Raw genomic sequence first — 22,436 nt, 5'->3', positions numbered from 1 at the left:
CTTTGCACACCTGGATTGTACAATAATTGCACATTATCCTTAAAAAGAAAAAAGAAAATGTATTGAGCTCAATCCAGTTGGTTGTTGTTAATTGCTGGACATCCATTTTCAAATCATACCATGGATTTTCAAGACGATTTAAATAAAAACTAACTAGACCACTCAGGAACATATGTTGTAATCTTGGTAAGCAACTCCCAGTGTCTGCTGGAAAGCAGACAACCAGGTTTTCCTCTAGAATTTTGCCTGTGCTTAGCTCTATTCCGTTTAGTTGTATCCCCTGAAAAAACGCCCTAGTCCTTGCCAATGACAAGCATACCCATAACATGCAAGCCTACCCTATCATGTTTTAAGGTATGGCCCAGGTGCAGACAGTGTTGAAGAAACAAAAGTTTATTATGTAACAGGGGCAGGCAAATGACAGGTCAGGTCAGGCAGAGGTTGGTAATCCAGAGAGGGTGTAAGGCACCGGAACAGCGGGCGGGCTCAGGGTCAGGTCAGGCAGAGGTTGGTAATCCAGAGAGGGTGTAAGGCACCGGAACAGCGGGCGGGCTCAGGGTCAGGTCAGGCAGAGGTCGGTGATCCAGAGAGGGTGTAAGGCACCGGAACAGCGGGCGGGCTCAGGGTCAGGTCAGGCAGAGGTAGGTAATCCAGAGAGGGTGTAAGGCACCGGAACAGCGGGCGGGCTCAGGGTCAGGTTAGGCAGAGGTCGGTGATTCAGAGAGGGTGTAAGGCACCGGAACAGCGGGCGGGCTCAGGGTCAGGTCAGGCAGAGGTCGGTGATCCAGAGAGGGTGTAAGGCACCGGAACAGCGGGCGGGCTCAGGGTCAGGTCAGGCAGAGGTCGGTGATCCAGAGTAGTGGGGCAAAGGTACAGGACGACAGGCAGGGTCAGGGCAGGCAGAACGGTCAGAACCCGGGAAACTAGAAAACAGGAGCAAGGGAACAGGCAGGAGCAGGGAAACAAAACACTGGTAGGTTCTACGAACAAAACAAACTGTCAACAAACAGAAAACACAGGTATAAATACACGGGATAATGGGGAGATGGGCGACACCTGGAGGGGGGTGGAGACAAGCACAAAGACAGGTGAAACAGATCAGGGCATGACATACCCATAACACTGGGTGTATTAATACACCATCCAAAGTGTAAAATTAGTAACTGCACCATGCTCAATGGGATATTTAATGTAAAAAAAAAAAACTATAGGTGTAATTTGCGAACCACAGGAAAACATCCATGGTCTTTGTGGTTGAACCTGTGCTTACAATTCGTTGCTCGACTTTGGGAACTGTTTGTATGTGTGGAGTACAGAGACTGGGCAGTCATTTAAAAATAATTTTAAACACTTATTGCATACAGGTAGTCCAGGCAACTTATGTGACTTCTTAAGCACATTTTTACTCCTGAACTTATTTATGTTCGCCATAACAAAATTATTGAACACTTATTGACTCAATACATATCAACTTTTCATTGAGTTAATTTGTAAACATTTATAACAACTTAATTCCACTTTGGCATTATGGGTTATTGTGTGTAGATCAGTGACACAAAATCTAAATGTAATCTATTTTAAATTCAGGCTGTAACACAAAAAAATGTGGAAAAAGCCTATAGGTGTGAATACTTTCTGAAGGCCCTGTATGTACATGGCAGGGAAAATGGACAAGGCATCAAGATAGATAATAATACAAGAAAAATTTAGAACGGAGTAGCAGCAGCATATGATGCGTGTGTATTTATGTGTGCGTATGTAGTGTATAGACACTTCAACTGGCGTACTCAACTGGCAGCTTCATTAAATAGAACCCGCAAAACCCCAGTCTCAACGTCAACAGTGAAGAAGTGACTCCGGGATGCTGGCCTTCTAGACAGAGTTGCAAAGAAAAAGCCATATCTCAGACTGGCCAATAAAAAGAAAAGATTAAGATGGGCAAAAGAACACAGACACTGGACAGAGGAACTCTGCCTAGAAGGCCAGCATCCCAGAGTCACAATTTCACTGTTGACGTTGAGAATGGTGTTTTGCGGGTACTATTTAATGAAGCTGCCAGTTGAGGACTTGTGAGGTGTCTGTTTCTCAAACTAGACACTCTAATGTACTCGTACTCTTGCTCAGTTGTGCACCGGGGCCTCCCACTCCTCTTTCTGTTCTGGTTAGAGACGGTTTGCGCTGTTCTGTGAAGGGAGTAGTGCACAGCGTTGTACCAGATCTTCAGTTTCTTAGCAATTTCTCGCATGGAATAGCCTTAATTTCTCAGAACAAGAATAGACTGACGAGTTTCAGAAGAAAGTCTTTGTTTCTGGCCATTTTGAGCCTTTAATTGAGCCCAGAAATGCTCCAGACACTCAACTATTAGCTAACATAACGTGCCATTGGAACACAGGAGTGACGGTTGATGATAATGGGCCTCTGTACGCCTATGTAGATGTTCCATTAAAAATCAGCCATTTCCAGCATGAACAATGTCTATACTGTATTTCTGATCAATTTGATGTTATTTTAATGGACAAAAAATGTGTTTTTCTTTCAAAAACAAGGACATTTCTAAGTGACCCCACACTTTTGAACGGTACTGTGTATGTATGTGTATATATATATATATATATATATGTGTGTGTGTGTGTGTGTGTGTGTGTGTGTGTGTGTGTGTGTGTGTGTATCTTCTGAGTGTGCATGGAGTTGGTGAAAGATGGAGCCAGGACAGATAGTCCAGGTAACCATTAATGAACTATTTAGCAGTCTTATGGCTTGGGGGTAGAAGCTGTTTCTGAGCCTGTGTAGTCCGAGAGCTGATGCTCCGATACCATTTGCCGGGTGGTAGCGGAGTGAACAGTCTTTGGCTTGGGTGGCTGGAGTCTGGCAATTTTCGGGCCTTCTTCTGACACCGCCTGATGTAGAGGTCCTGGATGGCAGGGAGCTTGGACCCAGTGAAGTACTGGACTGTCCACACCACCCTCTGTAGCACTTTGTGGTTGAGTGTGCTGCATTTGCCATACCAAGCAGTGATGCAGTCAGTCAAGATCCTCTCGAAATTTGAGGGGGTTTCAGGGGTACCCCCACCTTGCGGGTGCTGTGGGGGTGTGTGCTACGCCATTGCTTCTAACTATAAGTAATCTAAGATGTGTCAGATAAATTATGTCCAGTTCAGGGCCCCAGCTATGCTTTTGGTTTGCTAACTTGCTAGCTAAGTGGCTAGATGTTAAGATCAAGCTTCTTGGTTACAGCAGAGACATTCAATCCCCTCCTGGATCAAGATCCCTGTTGCCTTAATTGTTTTGTGCGTCACCAATAGCGCCCCTTGTGTGCACATTCAGTAATATACCCTGGTATATATACCCTGGTATGGTACATAAACGGTATGAAGGTTTGAGAATCTGGATACCGCCAAACCCTTCTACTGAGCAAAACGTAAAAATAAAAAAAACATATATACAATAACTAAATACATTTACAATCAAGGCAGGTAAAATGGTAATAGTTGGCTAGGGGCGAAATATATTTTAGATTGGGACTAGGACTATGACAAAAAGTGTGTAGAAGTGGGATTTAAGGCCCTGTCACGGCCGTCGAAAGAAGTGGACCAAAGTGCAGCGTGGTATGCGTGCATTTTCCTTTTATTCTGGAATGTCGCCAACAAAACAAGAAACAAGATAAACAACCGCAAAGCTTACGAGGGCTAAGTGCCACTAATACACACTTTTTGTCATAGTCCTAGTCCCAATCTAAAATATATTTCGCACCTAGCCAACTATTACATGACAGGCACGTTTTAAAAGTTCTGAGTGATCCCCAGTCCACCTGGTCGTGCTGCTGCTCCAGTTTCAACTCTTCTGCCTGCGGCTATGGGACCCTGACCTGTTCACTGTATGTGCTACCTGTCCCAGACCTACTGTTTTCGAAGCTCTCTGTCTCTCTACCACACCTGCAGTCTCTAACTCTGAATGATCGGCTATGAAAAGTCAACTGACATTTACTCCTGGGGTGCTGACCTGTTGCACCCTCTACATCCACTGTGATTATTATTGTTGTATGACCCTGTGGGTCATCTATGGATGTTTGAACATCTTGGCCATCTTGGCTTACTGTTATAATCTCCACACCGTCACAGCCAAAAGAGGACAGGCCACCCCTCAGAGCCTGGTTCCTCTCTAGGTTTCTTCCTAGGTTCCTGCCTTTGTAGAGTTTTTCCTAGCCACCGTGCTTCTACATCTGCATTGCTTGCTGTTTAGGGATTTAGGCTGGGTTTCTGTATAGCACCCTGTAACATCGGCTGATGTAAAAAGGGCTTTATAAATACATTTGATTGATGGAGCGGCTCTCAGATTATTAGGGAAAGCATTCCATAGGTGAGGGGCAAGGGAGCAGAAGGCTCGGTCCCCCATAGTTTGGAGATGTGTTTTGGGGACTTGAGGCAGTGGCTGTAGAGGAGAGTGTCAGATGGCTCGCTATTGAGATGAGGTTGCAGACGTAGGTGGGGCTCAATCCATTCAAGGCTTTAAATGCATGAGAATTTTGAAATCGATCCTGTACACCGAGTATACCAAACATTAGGAACACTTTCCTAATATTGAGAGCTTCGGTAGTGATTTGGCTGGGAGGCCCCCAAACAGTGCATTGCTGTAGTTGATCAAATGTGTAATCGAAGGTGTGGATGAGTTTCTCTGCATTTGGCTGGGAGAGTGATGGTATGACCCGGGCAATGTTTTTTGAGATGGAAAATGATATTTTAGGGAGTGGGGTCACGGCCAGGGTCGCCATTGTACAGTGCCCCTGGAGCAATTAGAGTTAAGTGCACAGCAACAGATAATTTTTTCTCACCTTGTCTGATCTGGTATTTGAACTAGCAACCTTTCGGTTACTGGCCCATTGCTCTAACCTCCAGGCGACCTATGGATTGGGGGTGCTCTCCCCTCTTTCTCCTGTAGTCACGTTCTGCTCGTTGGTTTTACTGACGTTGAGGGAGAGGTTGTGATGGCACCACACTAACACTAAGTATCTGACCTTCCTGTAGGCTGTCTCATCGCCATCAGTGATCAGGCCTACCACAGTTGTGTCGTCAGCAAACTTGATGTTGGAGTCATGCGTGGGTGAACAGTGAGTACAGGAGGTGACTAAGCTCACACCCTTGATGGGCCCCTGTGTTGAGGGTCAGCGTGGCGGAGGTGTTGTTGTCTATCCTCACCACCTGGGGCCGTCCTGTCAGGAAGTCCAGGATCTTTTTACAGAGGGAGGTGTTAAGTCTCAAGGTCACCAGCTTGGTGATGAGCTTGGTGGGGACTATGGGGTTGAATGCTGAGCTGTAGTCGGTGGACAGCATATTTACATACACAGAGTGTACAAAACATTATGAACACCTTATTAATATTGAGTTGCACACACTTTTGCCCTCAGAACAGCCTCAATTTATTGTGGTGTGGACTGTACAAGGTGTCTTGAGTGTTCCACAGGGATGCTGGCCCATGTTGACTACAATGCTTCCCACAGTTGTCAAGTTGGCTGGATGTCCTTTGGGTGGTCGATCATTATTGATACACACGAGAGACTGTTGCAGTTCCTGACACACACACACCGGTGCGCCTGGCACCTGCTACCATATCTCTTTCAAAGGCATTACATCTTATGTCTTGCCCATTCATCCTCTGAATGGCACACACACACAGTCCATGTCTCAATTGTCAAAAATCGTTCTTTATCCTGTCTCCTCCCCTTCAGCTACACTGATTGAAAAGGACTTAACAAGTGACATATAAATGTCTCCATTGTGATGTGCTGCTCTTGTACAGATGACCCGCCCCTGTTAATTACCTCGTTAATGATTCATCCTTGTTAATGATGTTTGCCGTCTCTAGAGCAAAGAAATTAGCAAATATGACGGCGGGAGAGAAAAGAGAGGGGGAATGTAAAAAATCTAACATGTAAGTGGGGGGGGATTAGTGGGAGGGTTTCTGCTGGAAAGGAGAGCTCGTCTTGTGCGGTAGAGGACATATTCTGAAAACTTTTAGCCCATCAGAAAGACTGGATTTCCCTGTGGAATGGCAATTCGGAGAGTCCCCATCTGTGAGCATAGCCAGCATAACTGTTTTGTACTGTAGCCTATTCACAGATTTGTCTGTATGTGACTTGAATTGTTTATGTATAGTCATCCTTTGTCCATTAATGCATCAACATATTAGTTTTTCCTCACACCCTTACAGCCTCTACAGTGCAGACTGACCTTTGCTGACCTACACATTAGTGTACAGTGAAGGTATTCTTCCTGGTCTGTATACAAACTATATGCTATAGATGTGTCCACATACACATGCCCTCACCTTTATTTCAGCCCATACAAACCTCTCAGCATATACACATGTACTCACCTTTATTTCAACCCATACAAACCTCTCAGCATATACACATGTACTCACCTTTATTTCAACCCATACAAACCTCTCAGCATATACACATGTACTCACCTTTATTTCAACCCAAACAAACCTCTCAGCATATACACATGTACTCACCTTTATTTCAACCCATACAAACCTCTAAGCATGTACACATGTACTCACCTTTATTTCAACCCATACAAACCTCTCAGCATATACACATGTACTCACCTTTATTTCAGCCCATACAAACCTCTCAGCATATACACATGTACTCACCTTTATTTCAACCCATACAAACCTCTCAGCATATACACATGTACTCACCTTTATTTCAACCCATACAAACCTCTCAGCATATACACATGTACTCACCTTTATTTCAACCCATACAAACCTCTCAGCATATACACATGTACTCACCTTTATTTCAGCCCATACAAACCTCTCAGCATATACACATGTACTCACCTTTATTTCAACCCATACAAACCTCTAAGCATTTACACATGTACTCAATTGTAGAATAGTTGATAACACATGCTTGACATTGAATATAAATAAGACCTCAGTGATTTGTTTTTCCTCCAGACAACAGACAATGGTAGCATCACTCAGCATTTTGATCAAAGTAGAGTGAATCAAGCAGGTTTCTGATGTTAAATACAGTATCTTTGAATCAACTCTCAACTTAAGTTTGATGAACATGCAATACAGATCAGCAGAACAGTGAAAGCAAGTCTCAGCTGTTTTAAGTTAATAAGAAACGGTTTACCCTTTGATACTGCACTTGTATTTTTTTACACACAATGATAATTTTGCAAATATCTCATCTGCATGACAACATGGACTCAGGCGAAACTCACAGTAAACAAATCTATAGAATCAATCTACAATAAAGCCTTCAATTGCTTTTCAGCAGTCTGTCTTCAGTTCAATGGTAATCATTCTCACTCAAAATGTTCTTTGAATAAGTTTTGCTGTGGAGATAGCTGCTGTGCTCCTCTTGAGGGTATTAGCCTGCACTGCTGATGTCCAGGCAGCGCTCTGCCTGATCAATCATTGTTTGATCTGCTGTTCTCTTTTACTCCTCAGACGTTCTGTTGTGTACTGATTTCAGATTGCATTTAGGAAACAATGATACTGTTGAGTCCTGGCATCAGCTTATTGATGTGCCTATCTTTACGTGTGGACAACAGATGTTGTTTTCCCAAATGGGGATCAAATCTAAATCTAAATGACGTTTTATTTGTCACATGCTATGTAGAGAACAGGTGTAGACTAACAGTGAAATGCTTACTTATGGGTCCATTTCCAACAATGCAGAGTTAATGATAAGATACAAATATAAATAGTGACGCAATAAATAAATACACAGTGAATAACAAGTAGAAAATAACATGGCTATTTACAGGGAAAATGACCTTAAACATTTATAAAATGGTGGATAATCATTGTTCTTTGTCATAGCTTGCTACATATTTACTCTTTCTCATTGTCTCTCTTGTATCAGTGTGAAGATGGTGCTGCTGTGGACTGCTGGAGACATTTTCAAGACGACGTACTTTGTGATGAACCACAGCCCGTCCCAGTTCTGGGTGTGTGGAGCAGTCCAGATCCTCATAGACATTGCCATCCTGCTGCAGGTGCTCTTTTACGGCCAGGACATCAGGGTCAAACTGGGATGAACCCTATGACCTTATCATCCTCCAATACATCAATGCTCTTAATCAAAGACTTATACCTAAACGTGTGTGCCTTAACATGTATTTTTTGTTTTTAAAGATATTAGATGGAGAATGCCAGAGAGGTATTGTGTATGTTTTACTATTTGATACCAGTCATTTGTGTCTTCATAGGTCATTTGCTTTGCTAGTTACTGAAGGGCAGTGTGTGTCCATCAGTCAATCTCTACCAGTTCCACAGGCAGCTTGAACGACACGACAGGCTACTCTGACTGATGCCTCCTTCACTGTGTACCTCAGTGTGTTTTTAAGATTAAATATAGACATGTATATATGTGTGTCAGTGTGTGTGCGTTTCAGCATGAATTGATTTTAGCCATTGGCATTCTCCAATGCCACAGGGGCGCTAGGGCACTGCATCGCAATGCTAGAGGCGTCACTACAGATCCGGGTTCGATCCCAGGCTGTAACCGGCCGTGATCGAGAGTCCCATAGGGCGGAGCACAATTGGCCCAGCATCGTTAGGGGGGGTTTGGCCGGTGGGGCTTTACAAGTAGGCTGTCATTGTAAATAAGAATGTTCTTCACCAACTTGCTTAGTTAAATAAAGGTTAAATCAAAATGGCAAGGTATTGGTATTTGGTATTTTATTAGAATCCCCATTAGCTGTTACTAAAGCAGCAGCTACTCTTCCTTCCTGGGGTTCACACAGAACATGAAACATGACATAATACAGAACATCAAATCAAATTTTATTGGTCACATACACATATTTAGCTGATGTTATTGCGGTTGTAGTGAAATGCTTGTGTTCCAACAGTGCAGTAATATCTAACAATTCACAACAATACACACATCTAAAGGTAAAAGGTAAATATTATGATGAGCAATGTCGAAGTGGCATTGACTAAAATACAGTATGTAAACATTATTAAAGTGACCAGTGATTCCATATCTATTTACATAGGGCAGCAGCCTCTAAGGTGCAGGGTTGAGTAACCGGGTGGGAGCCGGCTAGTGACAATGACTAAGTTCAGGGCAGGGTACTGGGTGGAGGCCAGCTAGTGATGGCTATTTAACAGTCCGATGGCCTTGAGATACAGTGCCTTGCGAAAGTATTCGGCCCCCTTGAACTTTGCGACCTTTTGCCACATTTCAGGCTTCAAACATAAAGATATAAAACTGTATTTTTTTGTGAAGAATCAACAACAAGTGGGACACAATCATGAAGTGGAACGACATTTATTGGATATTTCAAACTTTTTTAACAAATCAAAACTGAAAAATTGGGCGTGCAAAATTATTCAGCCCCTTTACTTTCAGTGCAGCAAACTCTCTCCAGAAGTTCAGTGAGGATCTCTGAATGATCCAATGTTGACCTAAATGACTAATGATGATAAATACAATCCACCTGTGTGTAATCAAGTCTCCGTATAAATGCACCTGCACTGTGATAGTCTCAGAGGTCCGTTAAAAGTGCAGAGAGCATCATGAAGAACAAGGAACACACCAGGCAGGTCCGAGATACTGTTGTGAAGAAGTTAAGCCGGATTTGGATACAAAAAGATTTCCCAAGCTTTAAACATCCCAAGGAGCACTGTGCAAGCGATAATATTGAAATGGAAGGAGTATCAGACCACTGCAAATCTACCAAGACCTGGCCGTCCCTCTAAACTTTCAGCTCATACAAGGAGAAGACTGATCAGAGATGCAGCCAAGAGGCCCATGATCACTCTGGATGAACTGCAGAGATCTACAGCTGAGGTGGGAGACTCTGTCCATAGGACAACAATCAGTCGTATATTGCACAAATCTGGCCTTTATGGAAGAGTGGCAAGAAGAAAGCCATTTCTTAAAGATATCCATAAAAAGTGTTGTTTAAAGTTTGCCACAAGCCACCTGGGAGACACACCAAACATGTGGAAAAGGTGCTCTGGTCAGATGAAACCAAAATTGAACTTTTTGGCAACAATGCAAAACATAATTTTTGGCGTAAAAGCAACACAGCTCATCACCCTGAACACACCATCCCCACTGTCAAACATGGTGGTGGCAGCATCATGGTTTGGGCCTGCTTTTCTTCAGCAGGGACAGGGAAGATGGTAACAATTGATGGGAAGATGGATGGAGCCAAATACAGGACCATTCTGGAAGAAAACCTGATGGAGTCTGCAAAAGACCTGAGACTGGGATGGAGATGTCTTCCAACAAGACAATGATCCAAAACATAAAGCAAAATCTACAATGGAATGGTTCAAAAATAAACATATCCAGGTGTTAGAATGGCCAAGTCAAAGTCCAGACCTGAATCCAATCGAGAATCCGTGGAAAGAACTGAAAACTGCTGTTCACAAATGCTCTCCATCCAACCTCACTGAGCTCGAGCTGTTTTGCAAGGAGGAATGGGAAAAAATGTCAGTCTCTCGATGTGCAAAACTGATAGAGACATACCCCAAGCGACTTACAGCTGTAATTGCAGCAAAAGGTAACGGCTGTAACGGTTCTCTTTTGGTGAAGGAGCCGGACCAAAATGCGGCGTGTAGATTGCGATCCATGTTTAATCAAAAAACGTAAAACACGAATCAATACAAAACTACAAAAACAACAAACGTGGAAACGTAACGAAAACTATGGTCAGGGTGTGACAGTACCCCCCCCCCCCCCCCCCCCCCCAAGGTGCGGACTCCGGCCGCAAAACCTGAACCTATAGTGGAGGGTCTGGGTGGGCATCTGTCCGCGGTGGCGGCTCTGGTGCTGGACGTGGCCCCCACTTCACCGTAGTCTTCCTCCACCTTGTCCGCTTCCGTGACCTCCAAGCCACGGCAACCCTACTTAATAACACGGGACAGAGGGGCAGCTCGGGACAAAGGGGCTCTTCAGACTCCGACAGCACAGGAGAGGAGGAAGGCTCTGGCAGATCCTGGCTGACTGGCGGATCTGGAAGAGTCTGGCAGACTGGCGGATCTGGAAGAGTCTGGCAGACTGGCGGATCTGGAAGGGTCTGGCGGATCTGGAAGAGTCTGGCAGACTGGCGGATCTGGAAGAGTCTGGCAGACTGGCGGATCTGGAAGAGTCTGGCAGACTGGCAGATCTAGAAGAGTCTGGCTGACTGGCGGATCCTGGCTGACTGGCAGATCTGGAAGAGTCTGGCTGACTGGCAGATCCTGGCTGACTGGCGGATCTGGAAGAGTCTGGCTGACTGGCAGATCTGGAAGAGTCTGGCTGACTGGCAGATCTGGAAGAGTCTGGCAGACTGGCGGATCTGGAAGAGTCTGGCTGACTGGCAGATCTGGAAGAGTCTGGCTGACTGGCAGATCTGGAAGAGTCTGACTGACTGGCGGATCCTGGCAGACTGACGGCTCTGACTGCTCCATGCTGACTGGCGGCTCTGGCTGCTCCATGCTGACTGGCGGCTCTGGCTGCTCCATGCTGACTGGCGGCTCTGGCTGCTCCATGCTGACTGGCGGCTTCTTGCAGCCTGGCAGCTCTGGCTGCTCCATGCAGACTGGCAGCTCTGGCAGCTCCTTGCAGACTGGCAGCTCCTTGCAGACTGGCAGCTCCTTGCAGACTGGCAGATCCGGCTGCTCCATGCAGACTGACAGCTCTGGCTGTTCCATGAAGACTGACAGCTCTGGCTGCTCCATGCAGACTTACAGCTCTGGCTGCTCCATGAAGACTGGCAGCTCTGGCTGCTCCATGCAGATTGGCAGCTCTGGCTGCTCCATGCAGACTGGCAGCTCTGGCTGCTCCATGCAGACTGGCAGTTCTGGCTGCTCCATGCAGACTGGCAGCTCTGGCTGCTCCATGCAGACTGGCAGCTCTGGCTGCTCCATGCAGACTGGCAGCTCTGGCTGCGCTAAACAGGCAGGAGACTCCGGCAACGCTGTAGAGGCGGAAGGCTCTGGTAGCGCTGAACAGGCGGGAGACTCCGACAGCGCAGGAGAGGAGGAAGGCTCTGGCAGCGCTGGAGAGGCGAGGCGCAGGGTAGGCCTGATGCGTGGTGCTGGCACTGGTGGTACTGGACCGAGAACACGCACAGGAAGCCTGGTGCGGGGAGCTGCTACCGGAGGGCTGGGGTGTGGAGGTGGTACTGGATAGACCGGACCGTGCAGGCGCACTGGAGCTCTTGAGCACCGAACCTGTCCAACCTTACCTGGTTGAATGCTCTCGGTCACCCTGCCAGTGCGGCGAGGTGGAATAGCCCGCACTGGGCTATGCAGGCGAACCGGAGACACCGAGCGCAAGGCTGGTGCCACGTAAGCCGGCCCAAGGAGACGCACTGGGGACCAGATGCGTAGAGCCGGCTTCATGGCATTTGGCTCGACGCTCAATCTAGCCCGGCCGATACGCGGAGCTGGAATATACCGCACCGGGCTATGCACCCGCACTGGAGACACCGTGCGCACCACAGCATAACACGGTGCCTGCCCGGTCTCTCTAGCACCCCGGTAAGCACAGGGAGTTTGCGCAGGTCTCCTACCTGGCATAGCCATACTCCCTGTGAGCCCCCCCCCCAATACATTTTTGGGGCTGACTCTCAGGCTTCCATCCGCGTCGCCGTGCTGCCTCCTCATACCTGCGCCTCTCAGCTTTCTGCACCTCTCAGCTTTCTCCGCCTCCAGTTCTTCTTTGGGGCGGCGATATTCTCCAGGCTGAGCCCAGGGTCCTTCACCGTCCAGTTCGTCCTCCCATGTCCTGTCCTTCTCTCGCTGCACCTTGGGGCGGCTACACTCCCCTGGTTTAGCCCAGGGTCCTCTCCCGTCGAGGATTTCCTCCCAAGTCCAGAAATTCTTGTCGCGCTGCACCTGCTGCTGCTGTTGCCTGTTACCACGCCACTTGGTCCTGTTGCGGTGGGTGATTCTGTAACGGTTCTCTTTTGGTGAAGGAGAGTCGGACCAAAATGCGGCATGTAGATTGCGATCCATGTTTAATCAAAAAAGGTAAAACACAAATCAATACAAAACTACAAAAACAACAAACGTGGAAACGTAACGAAAACCGAAACAGCCCTATCTGGTGAAAACACAGAGACAGGAACAATCACCCACAAACACACAGTGAAACCAAGGCTACCTAAATATGGTTCCCAATCAGAGACAATGACTAACACCTGCCTCTGATTGAGAACCATATCAGGCCAGACATAGAAATAGACAAACTAGACATGAAACATAGAATGCCCACTCAGCTCACACCCTGACCAACCAAAACATAGAAATATACAAAGTAAACTATGGTCAGGGTGTGACAGTGGCGCTACAAAGTATTAACTTAAGGGGGCTGAATAATTTTGCACGCCCAATTTTTCAGTTTTTGATTTGTTAAGAAAGTTTGAAATATCCAATAAATGTCGTTCCACTTCATGATTGTGTCCCACTTGTTGTTGATTCTTCACAAAAAAATACAGTTTTATATCTTTATGTTTGAAGCCTGAAATGTGGCAAAAGGTCGCAGAGTTCAAGGGGGCCGAATACTTTCGCAAGGCACTGTAGATGCTTTTTTCCAGTCTCTCGGTCCCAGCTTTGATGCACCTGTACTGACCTAGCCTTCTGGATGATAGCAGGTGAACAGGCCGTGGCTCGGGTGGTTGATGTCCTTTTTGGCCTTCCTGTGACATCGGGGGCTGTATGTGTCTTGGAGGGCAGACAGTGTGCCCCCGGTGATGCGTTGTGCAGACGGTGCCACCCTCTAGAGAGTCCTGCGGTTGTGGGCGGTGCAGTTGCCATTCTAGGTGGTGATACAGCCCGACAAGATGCTCTCAATGGTGCAAAAGTTTGTGAGGGTCTTAGGGGCCAAAGAGGCTCTGTTAAGGTTGAAGAGGCGCTGATGTGCTGTCTTCATCACACTCTCTGTGGGTGGACCATCAGATTGCCAGTGATGTATACGCCAAGGAACTTTTCACCTTCTCCACTGTGGTCCCGTCAATGTGGATGGGGGCGTACTCCCTCTGCTGTCTCCTGAAGTCCTCGACCAGCTCCTTTGTTTTGTTGACGTTGAGGGAGAGGTTATTTACCTGGCACCACTCCGCCAGGGCCCTCACCTCCCTGTAGACTGTCTCGTCATTGTAGGTAATCAAGCCTACTACTATTGTGTCGTATGCAAACTTGATGATTGATTTGGAGGCATGTGTGGCCATGCAGTCATGGATGAACAGGGAGAACAGGAGGGGGCTGAGCACGCACCCTTGTGGGGCCCCTGTGTTGAGGATCAGCGTAGTGGAGATGTTGTTCCCTACCTTCACAAGACAATAACAACTCAAGGACAGAACTACATGCATTTAAAAATTACTCACGTAGGCTACATATCAATAGATACACACAAACTATCTAGGTCAAAATAGGGGAGAGGCGTTGTGCCGTGAGGTGTTGCTTTATCTGTTTTTTGAAACCAGGTTTGCTGTTCATTTCAGCAATTTGAGATGGGAGTTATATTTGAGATAATGGCTCTATATAATACTGTACACTTTCTATGTTTGGGGACTGTGACAATACCCTTGGTGGCATATCTGGTGGGGTAAGTGTGTGTGTCAGAGATGTGTGTAAGTTGACTATGCAAACATTTTTAAATTTTCAACACATTGTTTCTTATAAAAATAAGTGATGCAGTCAGTCTCTCCACAGCTCTTAGCCAAGAGAGACTGGCATGCATCGTATTTATATTAGCCCTCTGATTACAATGAAGAGCAAGATGTCGTGCCGCTCTGTTTGGGGCCAGCTGCAGCTTAACTATGTATTTTCATGCAGCACTCGACCACACAACTGGACAATAATCAAGAGCCTGCTTGACTTGCTTTATGGAGTGCGGTGTCATAAAAGCGGAGCATCTCTTTATTACGGACAGACCTCTTCCCATCTTTACAACCATTGAATCTATATGTTTTGACCATGACGGTTTAAGTCTCCTCAACTTGTTCAACAGCCACACCATTCATTACCAGATTCAGCCGAGGAACAAATACAATGCTCAGAATGTATACAGTACAGTACATCTACAGGAAGCATGGCCCACATTCATCACTGTCAAACAGCTATTTCTGGAGAGCAGCTTTCTCCTCACCAAGCAGAACTGCTGGCCTGTGACTGAGGGAAAGGAACTATATTGAACATTTTATACTTGGGATCACAGCTACCAAAATGACAGTACAAGGATAACAACGGATCCATTAAAACATACTGTTAGTCTTGGATGGTTCCTTTAAGCTTTGCTAACGAGTACTGTAGCCACATTTTAAGAACTTCCAATGGTCAGTGGAGGGAATGTTGTGGAGTAAATCGTGATGGTGTTCTGAGTCTGGTAATTTAGAGGGACTAGAATGGAGGCTTTCCAGCTCAGTTAGTCTCTGTGGTCACACTGGCGTCATCATCAGTTCCATGCTGTTTAGTTTTATTAAGAGCCATCCGAGAAGACGGAGCCACCTATGATTTGTTAGGGAACAGCTTTATGGTCATCAGAGGGACATTTTGTTTTCTCCTTACATTGTTTCCTTAGGAGTTTAACACTACACACTACACTACACGACACTGCTGAAATGCAGAGAGATCAAGAGATGGATGCTGAATGTCTGTGCCTGCCTACCTGTCTTCCTCAACTGTCCTCCATGAATGGCCAGGCAATATGTGCCTGTGGCCTCTCAGTGCTGGGACAGTGATAATCATTTACGTGGCTAATGTTTGCACAGCGTGCAGAAAGTGGCTCTGTCTCGTTAGGTTTCCCATCTGTAGCTGACGGCCCTGCCTGCCTCTGCCTGGCAATGTGAAGCTGAAAACCAGGGACAGATTGCCTGTAAAGTGTGTGTGATGCCATCCTCCAAATAAAGAAAATAATTGGCACGACTTCTATTGGTGCTATTTCAAGAGGTGTTAAAATACAGTGTAGGTATACAGTGTAGGTAACCCCAATCCCCAAAACCTCTTTGCTCTTGTGTTATGATTTTATGTAAGTATAGAAAAAACAATTACATTATTTATCGTCCTTTTTATTCTGCCATATAATATAGGCTGTTGATGCAAGAAGGCTTCTTGCGTTGTTTTCTTGTTGTTTTTATATCCTATAGGCTGTTATCTTGATGTTTATCAGGATGATTGTTTTTCTTTGAGCTCAGCATGTTTGTATACCTGTGTTCCTCCCTATGTTTAAATACGGGGTCTGTTGGCAGCCTTGTATACACCAGGAAAGTATGGCCATCTATACACACACCCGTCCAATGGCAAGTTACAGTTGAAGTCGGAAGTTTACATACACCTTAGCCAACTACATTTAAACTCAGTTTTTCCACAATTCCTGACATTTAATCCTAGTAAAAATTCCCTGTCTTAGGTCAGTTAGGATCCCCACTTTACTTTAAGAATGTTAAATGTCAGAATAATAGTAGAGAGAATTATTTATTTCAGCTTTTATTTCTTTCATCATATTCCCAGTGGGTCAAAATACTTATACACTCAATTAGAATTTGGTAGCATTGCCTTTAAATTGTTTAACTTGGGTGAAATGTTTCGGGTAGCCTTCCACAAGCTTCCCACAATAAGTTGGGTGAATTTTGGCCCATTCCTCCTGACAGAGCTGGTGTAACTGAGTCAGGTTTGTAGGCCTCCTTCCTCGAACACGCTTTTTCAGTTCTGCCCACACATTTTTTATGGGATTGAGGTCAGGGCTTTGTGATGGCCACTACAATACCTTGACTTTGTTGTCCTTTAGCCATTTTGCCACAACTTTGGAAGTATGCTTGGGGTCATTGTCCATTTGGAAGACCCATTAGCGACCAAGCTTTAACTTCCTGACTGATGTCTTGAGATGCTGCTTCTTTATATCCACAGAATTTTCATCCCTTATGATGCCATCTATTTTGTGAAGTGCACCAGTCCCTCCTGCAGCAAAGCACCCTAACAAAATGATGCTGCCACCCCCGTGCATCAAGGTTGGGATGGTGTTCTTCGGTTTGCCACCCTCCCCTTTCTCCTCCAAACATAACGATGGTCGTTATGGCCAAACAATTCTATTTTTGTTTCATCAGACCAGAGGACATTTCTCCAAAAAGTACGATCTTTGTCCCCATGTGCAGTTGCAAACCGTAGTCTGGCTTTTTTATGGCGGGTTTGGAGCAGTGGTTTCTTCCTTGCTGAGCGGCCTTTCAGGTTATGTCGATATAGGACTTGTTTTACTGTGGATATAGATACTTTTGTACCTGTTTTCTCCAGCATCTTCACAAGGTCCTTTGCTGTTGTTCTGGGATTGATTTACACTTTTCGCATCCATCTCTAGGTGACAGAAAGTGTCTCCTTCCTGAGCGGTATGATGGCTGCGTGGTCCCATGGTGTTTATACTTGCGTACTATTGTTTGTACAGATGAACATGGTACCTTCAGTCATTTGGAAATTGCTCCCAAGGATGAACCAGACTTGTGGAGGTCTACAATTCTTTTTTCTGAGGTCTTGGCTGATTTCTTTTGATTTTCCCATGATGTCAAGCAGAGGCACTGAATTTGAAGGTAGGCCTTGGAATACATCCACAGGTACACCTCCAATTGACTCAACCGATGTCAATTAGCCTATCCGAAGCTTCTAAAGCCATGACATCATTTTCTGGAATTTTCCAAGCTGTTTAAAGGCACAGTCAACTTAGTGTATGTAAACTTCTGACCCACTGGAATTGTGATACAGTGAAATAATCTGTATGTAAACAATTGTTGGAAAAATTACTTGTGTCATGCACAAAGTAGATGCCCTAACCGACTTGCCAAAACTATAGTTTGTTAACAAGAAATTCGACTTCAACTGTAATGTATAATGAGTGTAAAAAGAACATTAAGAACACATTACTAATATTGAGTTTTTTGCCCTGAGAACAGCCTCAATTTGTCAGGGCATTGATGCTACAATTTGTCTAAAGCATTTCACAGGGATGCTGGCTCATGTTGATTCCAATGTCTCCCACAGTTGTGTCAAGTTGTCTGGATGTCCTTCGGGTGGTGGAACATTCTTGATACACACGGAAACACTCGGTGTATACCGTATGTGTTAAGGTTCTATCTATCCAGATGTTATGTATGTCAAATTACTATATTCCTGCTATGTAACTACTTTGTAAAACAAAAAGTGCAATGTATGTCAAATGTGTGTAGAATGTACATGTAAACAAAAAAGGAAAAGCTGGAAAAACAAAGAGGATGGTGGATGGCCCAATATTTTTTTTACTTTATAGGAAATAATGTATAATAATGTGTGTCATATGATCAATTACTGTCTGTTGTAGGTAATAGAATCAAAAGTGTGTATCTAGGAAACATTTGTATTAGCCCAAACAACTGTTTTTATAAACCATTCATAGCAACACCTGGTCATTTGTCAGGTTTGTGTAAGGTGATGTGTATTCAGAGTGAGGTGACAGGCAAGTATTTATATGCGTGGGTTTGATGAGAGTAGGAACCTGCCTGTGAAACACTGTTCAAATCAGTGAAGCTAAAATTGTTACATTTGAGGATTTTGGATTTGAGATGAAATGTTTTATATGAGACGACAGTATAGCATGGCACCTTTTATTTGAGGATATTTTCATTCATATCTGTTTTACCATTTAGATATGAAATCACTTTATTTGTCTAGTCCCCCCATAGACCAATTCAATTATAAGTAGTCAAAAGTTTAGTATTTGGTCCCATATTCCTAGAATGCAATGATTTGCTTGTGGCTCTATAAACTTGTTGGATGCATTTGCATTTTGTTTTGGTTGTGTTTCAGATTATGTTGTGCTAGAAATTAATGATAAATAATGTATTATGTCATTTTGGAGTAACTTTTATTGTAAATTGTAAACCTTTTGAATTGTTGTATTTAAATGTATGTTGCTATGTCCTTGAGTTGTTGTTGTTTACTAATGTTCTGTATTATGTCATGTTTTATGTTCTGTGTGGACCCCAGCTAATGGGCATCCTAATAAAATCCTAAATCCTATGAAACATTTTATCTCAAATCACAAATGCTGGAGTACCAGAGACAAATTAAAAGTTTTAGCTTCACTGTCCAAATAAATAGGTAGGGGAGTGTATATTCAAAGCCTCTTCTCCTTGTCATGGTTCATATGAACTGGATAATGTATTACCATAGCTAGCTATAAGTCTATGTAGAGGAGGTCCAGGTGGACAGTATCTCCAGGAGAATATAAATTAAATATTCAAACCGGAGGGAGGGAGGGTCTCTAGATTATAGATGAGATGTCTCCTCTCTAATTCTCCACCCTCTTCCCCACTTATAGACAGGCCCATCCATTAATGATTGTGTTTCAAATTATCAATGCTGGGATTGCTGAGTAATCATTGTTGACTCCGGGTTGAGGGGTCCGTGGTCCAGGGTGGGGCTGCAGACAGTGGGGAAGTGGTGTTGCCACTGCTGGGAACAGGCCAGGACCAGGCCAGGAAGCCCTGCTCTGTGATGGATGGCCTCATCTGACCCTCTGACTTTGGCCTCAACAGACAGCCCAGTGATGGAGAGCTTGGAAGTTTAAAGCACATACTGTATCTCTGACCTAACATATAGCCTAGGCCAAGCAAACAGCTGAGCACACCTAAAAAATCAAATGGCATAGTAGGAAATATAAAGGCATTATTTCTGGTCATTTAACCTATAGTGTTTTTTGTTGTGTAAATTCACAGTAATGTTAAGCCATATTTTATTACATAATGAAATGAGATTTTGAAATGGATAAATTAGTATTTTTTTTACTAAGTCTGAGTCTTTTACAGTATTTTGGGAGTCAGTCTAACTGAGAAACCCTCCTGTGTCTAATGGGTTTTCTGTATCAAGATATATGGAACTGTTGTCCTTAGCTTTCACTACCATTTTCCCTCCAAGATTAAGTTTGGAGTGGGGAAATATGTTTCGTACATCCATCTTCCGTGTAGAGATTTATATTTCTATTAACCGGCTGTAGTAGGTGGTGTCCCACATGAAATGCAGGCTCCCAGAGTACAGTGTATTTATCACAGGAAAATGCTAGAAGTGTCATATAGCAAGAGGACAATACTGTTGTGTCCGAGTTGGCAAGCAAGATGGAAGATAACAGATAAGCATCGATAGGAAGAAGAGTCAGTAAAGGCTGGATGTGGTTTCTTGATGGAAGAGATGGGGGTTGGGGCTAAGATGCTACTTTCTCATACTCTAAAAGGAACTCAAGGACTTAGAGGATGACCTGAACTCTAGATGGGAAGTGACATGTAGTATGTCGTTGTGCTCATCATGCAAGTCATGCAGCTCTTTCTGCATGCGACTCTCTCCGAGTCATCACATTAAAATCAAATTGTCTGTAAAGCCGTGTGACGAGCAAGGCTGGCCTCTCCATCGCCGTTCCCCAGTTCAAGTTCACTCATTCCAGGCATGCTAAGGGCTCTGTAATACCCTGAAGATTCCACCATGTGACATTTATTTACCAGCCTAACCAACCCTTAACCCCCTGGCACTGGGTAATGAATGACATGAGCAGACACAGTGGATGAGGGAGAGAGAGAGGCACTGGGGTCCTATATTTATTTAAGTGATAATGCCCAAGAGGCCGGTGTTTGGAGGATCTTTGGCATGGTTGTTGTTACTGTAGGCCCCTGTGCTACTCAAGCTGGCCGGTTGTTCGTTCTATTGGTTCGGTTGCCAGAGACTCGACCCACTCGTTCAGTCTTTTTATTCTGTATCTATGGATACAGAACAGTGGTTCGTTCTAAATGTTCCATTGTCATACTGGCTGGCAACGTTCTTATCCCTTGCTCGCTAGCTAGCCAACTACGGCTAACTTACATTCACGTCAAAAAGAATAACAACAGTAGCTGCATTTGCATTTGTTTAATCTGTTTTCTAGTGACATTTATTTGGATACATCCATAACAATGAGCTAATGAGGCTCGATTTGCCTGGCATAGAAAACATTCTCTCTCGTCAGGACACTGTTGGTCAGAGGAGCTAACCAACAACACAGCTAACACAATCACTTCAAACACTGAAGCTGTAAAGACTGCAAACTAGCTGCACTTAGTTTTGTTTTACCTTTTTTCAATTGACCTTTCTTTGTATATATCCATAAAAATGATGCCTGCTGATTCATGATTTCGACTGCCTGAGAAACACTGCCTGCCGGTCTGTCTCGTCCCGACACGTTCATCACTATGGGACAGCTGGAGATCGAATTTGAATATTGAAACAATGTTGAAAATGTCGAGAGACAGACAATAAGGTTTATACAAATCTCCGCTGTTGAAAACTAAATGTTATTCTAAAAGAAATGTGAGATAATGTCTAGATGCTTTTTATAGTGGAGATCAAGTTTATAAATTGCCTGGCTGGGTAGATGAGACAGTGGATTGAGCAGTCAGATGGAACAGAGTAAATAGGCATTTTAACGTCAAAGATTTAGCTGTTGGTAACTTGTGAAATACACACCGTCTGGAATGCACTTTTAACCAATAAGCATTCAGGATTAGACCCAGCCGTTGTATAAACGCTCATAAGTGCCCCTCCCTAGACTTGGGCTAAATTACTCAATATGGTAGTGTAATGAGAAGGGCCATGAGAGAGGCGGGGAGAGAGAGGGTGAAATATCCACCATGTCACTGGACTGCAGCTGCCCGCCTGATTGGAACATTGAGCCATTGAGGGCGAAGCGTTGGGGTTGTTGCCAGGGAAGATGGAGGCCATGCCTTTTTCTCTTCATTACTTTATCTTTCACTGCTCCTTTCTCCTCGTATGGCATGTAAGGTCATGCGTCAAGCCACGCACACCAGCTGTTCTCTCTGCAAAGACAAAGTACAGTGGCATTCTCAGCAGACAAGGAAGTTGCTCTTGCTGAAACCACACTGCGCTCCACTCCTCCAGCTGCTCACCAGAGCTTTTCCCTGAAGAGGAGAGACCACCAAGGCTTTTCTCCTTAACACGCCATGCCACCACCTCATAACTGTATCCCTAAGCAATTAGCGCTGAATTAGTTTGAGGTCAATTTCAGTGATTCTCAGTGGACTCCATCCCATTGTGTTTCCATTTTTCTGTAACAATGTAATCAATTCCAATTTCTCTCCCTTGATTCCAATTATTTTTCACAATTCAGATTCAAATGAAATAACCTCCAATCAGCACGTTGAACATACCAGCGTGATGTGCTGACTATTAATCTGGCACAGGAGCTATTTTTACTCTCAGGTAATTAGAACTTCCTTTTATGCACTGTATAAGTTTATGACGTAGCGCAGGCCTCCGTCTGCAGCACCATTCTCCCCCTGTAATGAAAAAAGAGCCGTTTGGGAATTCGAGCGTGGTGATAATGCATACATCAACGTGACTGATATGGGTCATAACCATCACCAGGCTGCAATCCGTGATTAGTATTTCACTCAAACGGGAAGTAGG

At 44.6% G+C, this 22,436-nt stretch overlaps 1 protein-coding gene across 4 annotated transcripts in view; it reads left to right on the top strand.

Annotated features, from left to right (window-relative positions):
• LOC109888051 (solute carrier family 66 member 2) overlaps nucleotides 1–8,394 on the top strand; it is an 80,396-nt gene extending 72,002 nt beyond the window's left edge. For all 4 annotated transcript variants that reach the window (XM_031801155.1, XM_031801154.1, XM_031801153.1 and 1 more), the window contains exon 5: nucleotides 7,891–8,394. In XM_031801155.1, the coding sequence (XP_031657015.1) occupies nucleotides 7,891–8,065 (175 nt within the window). In that variant the 3' untranslated portion in view covers nucleotides 8,066–8,394. The remainder of the gene's footprint in view (nucleotides 1–7,890) is intronic.
• The last annotated feature ends 14,042 nt before the right edge of the window (nucleotides 8,395–22,436 follow it).

The sequence above is a fragment of the Oncorhynchus kisutch genome, linkage group LG22 (genome assembly GCF_002021735.2).
Source record: "Oncorhynchus kisutch isolate 150728-3 linkage group LG22, Okis_V2, whole genome shotgun sequence".
NCBI classification, from domain to species: Eukaryota; Metazoa; Chordata; class Actinopteri; order Salmoniformes; family Salmonidae; genus Oncorhynchus; species Oncorhynchus kisutch.
Note: the sequence above shows the minus strand (reverse complement) of the source record. Positions and strands in the feature narration are given on the sequence as shown.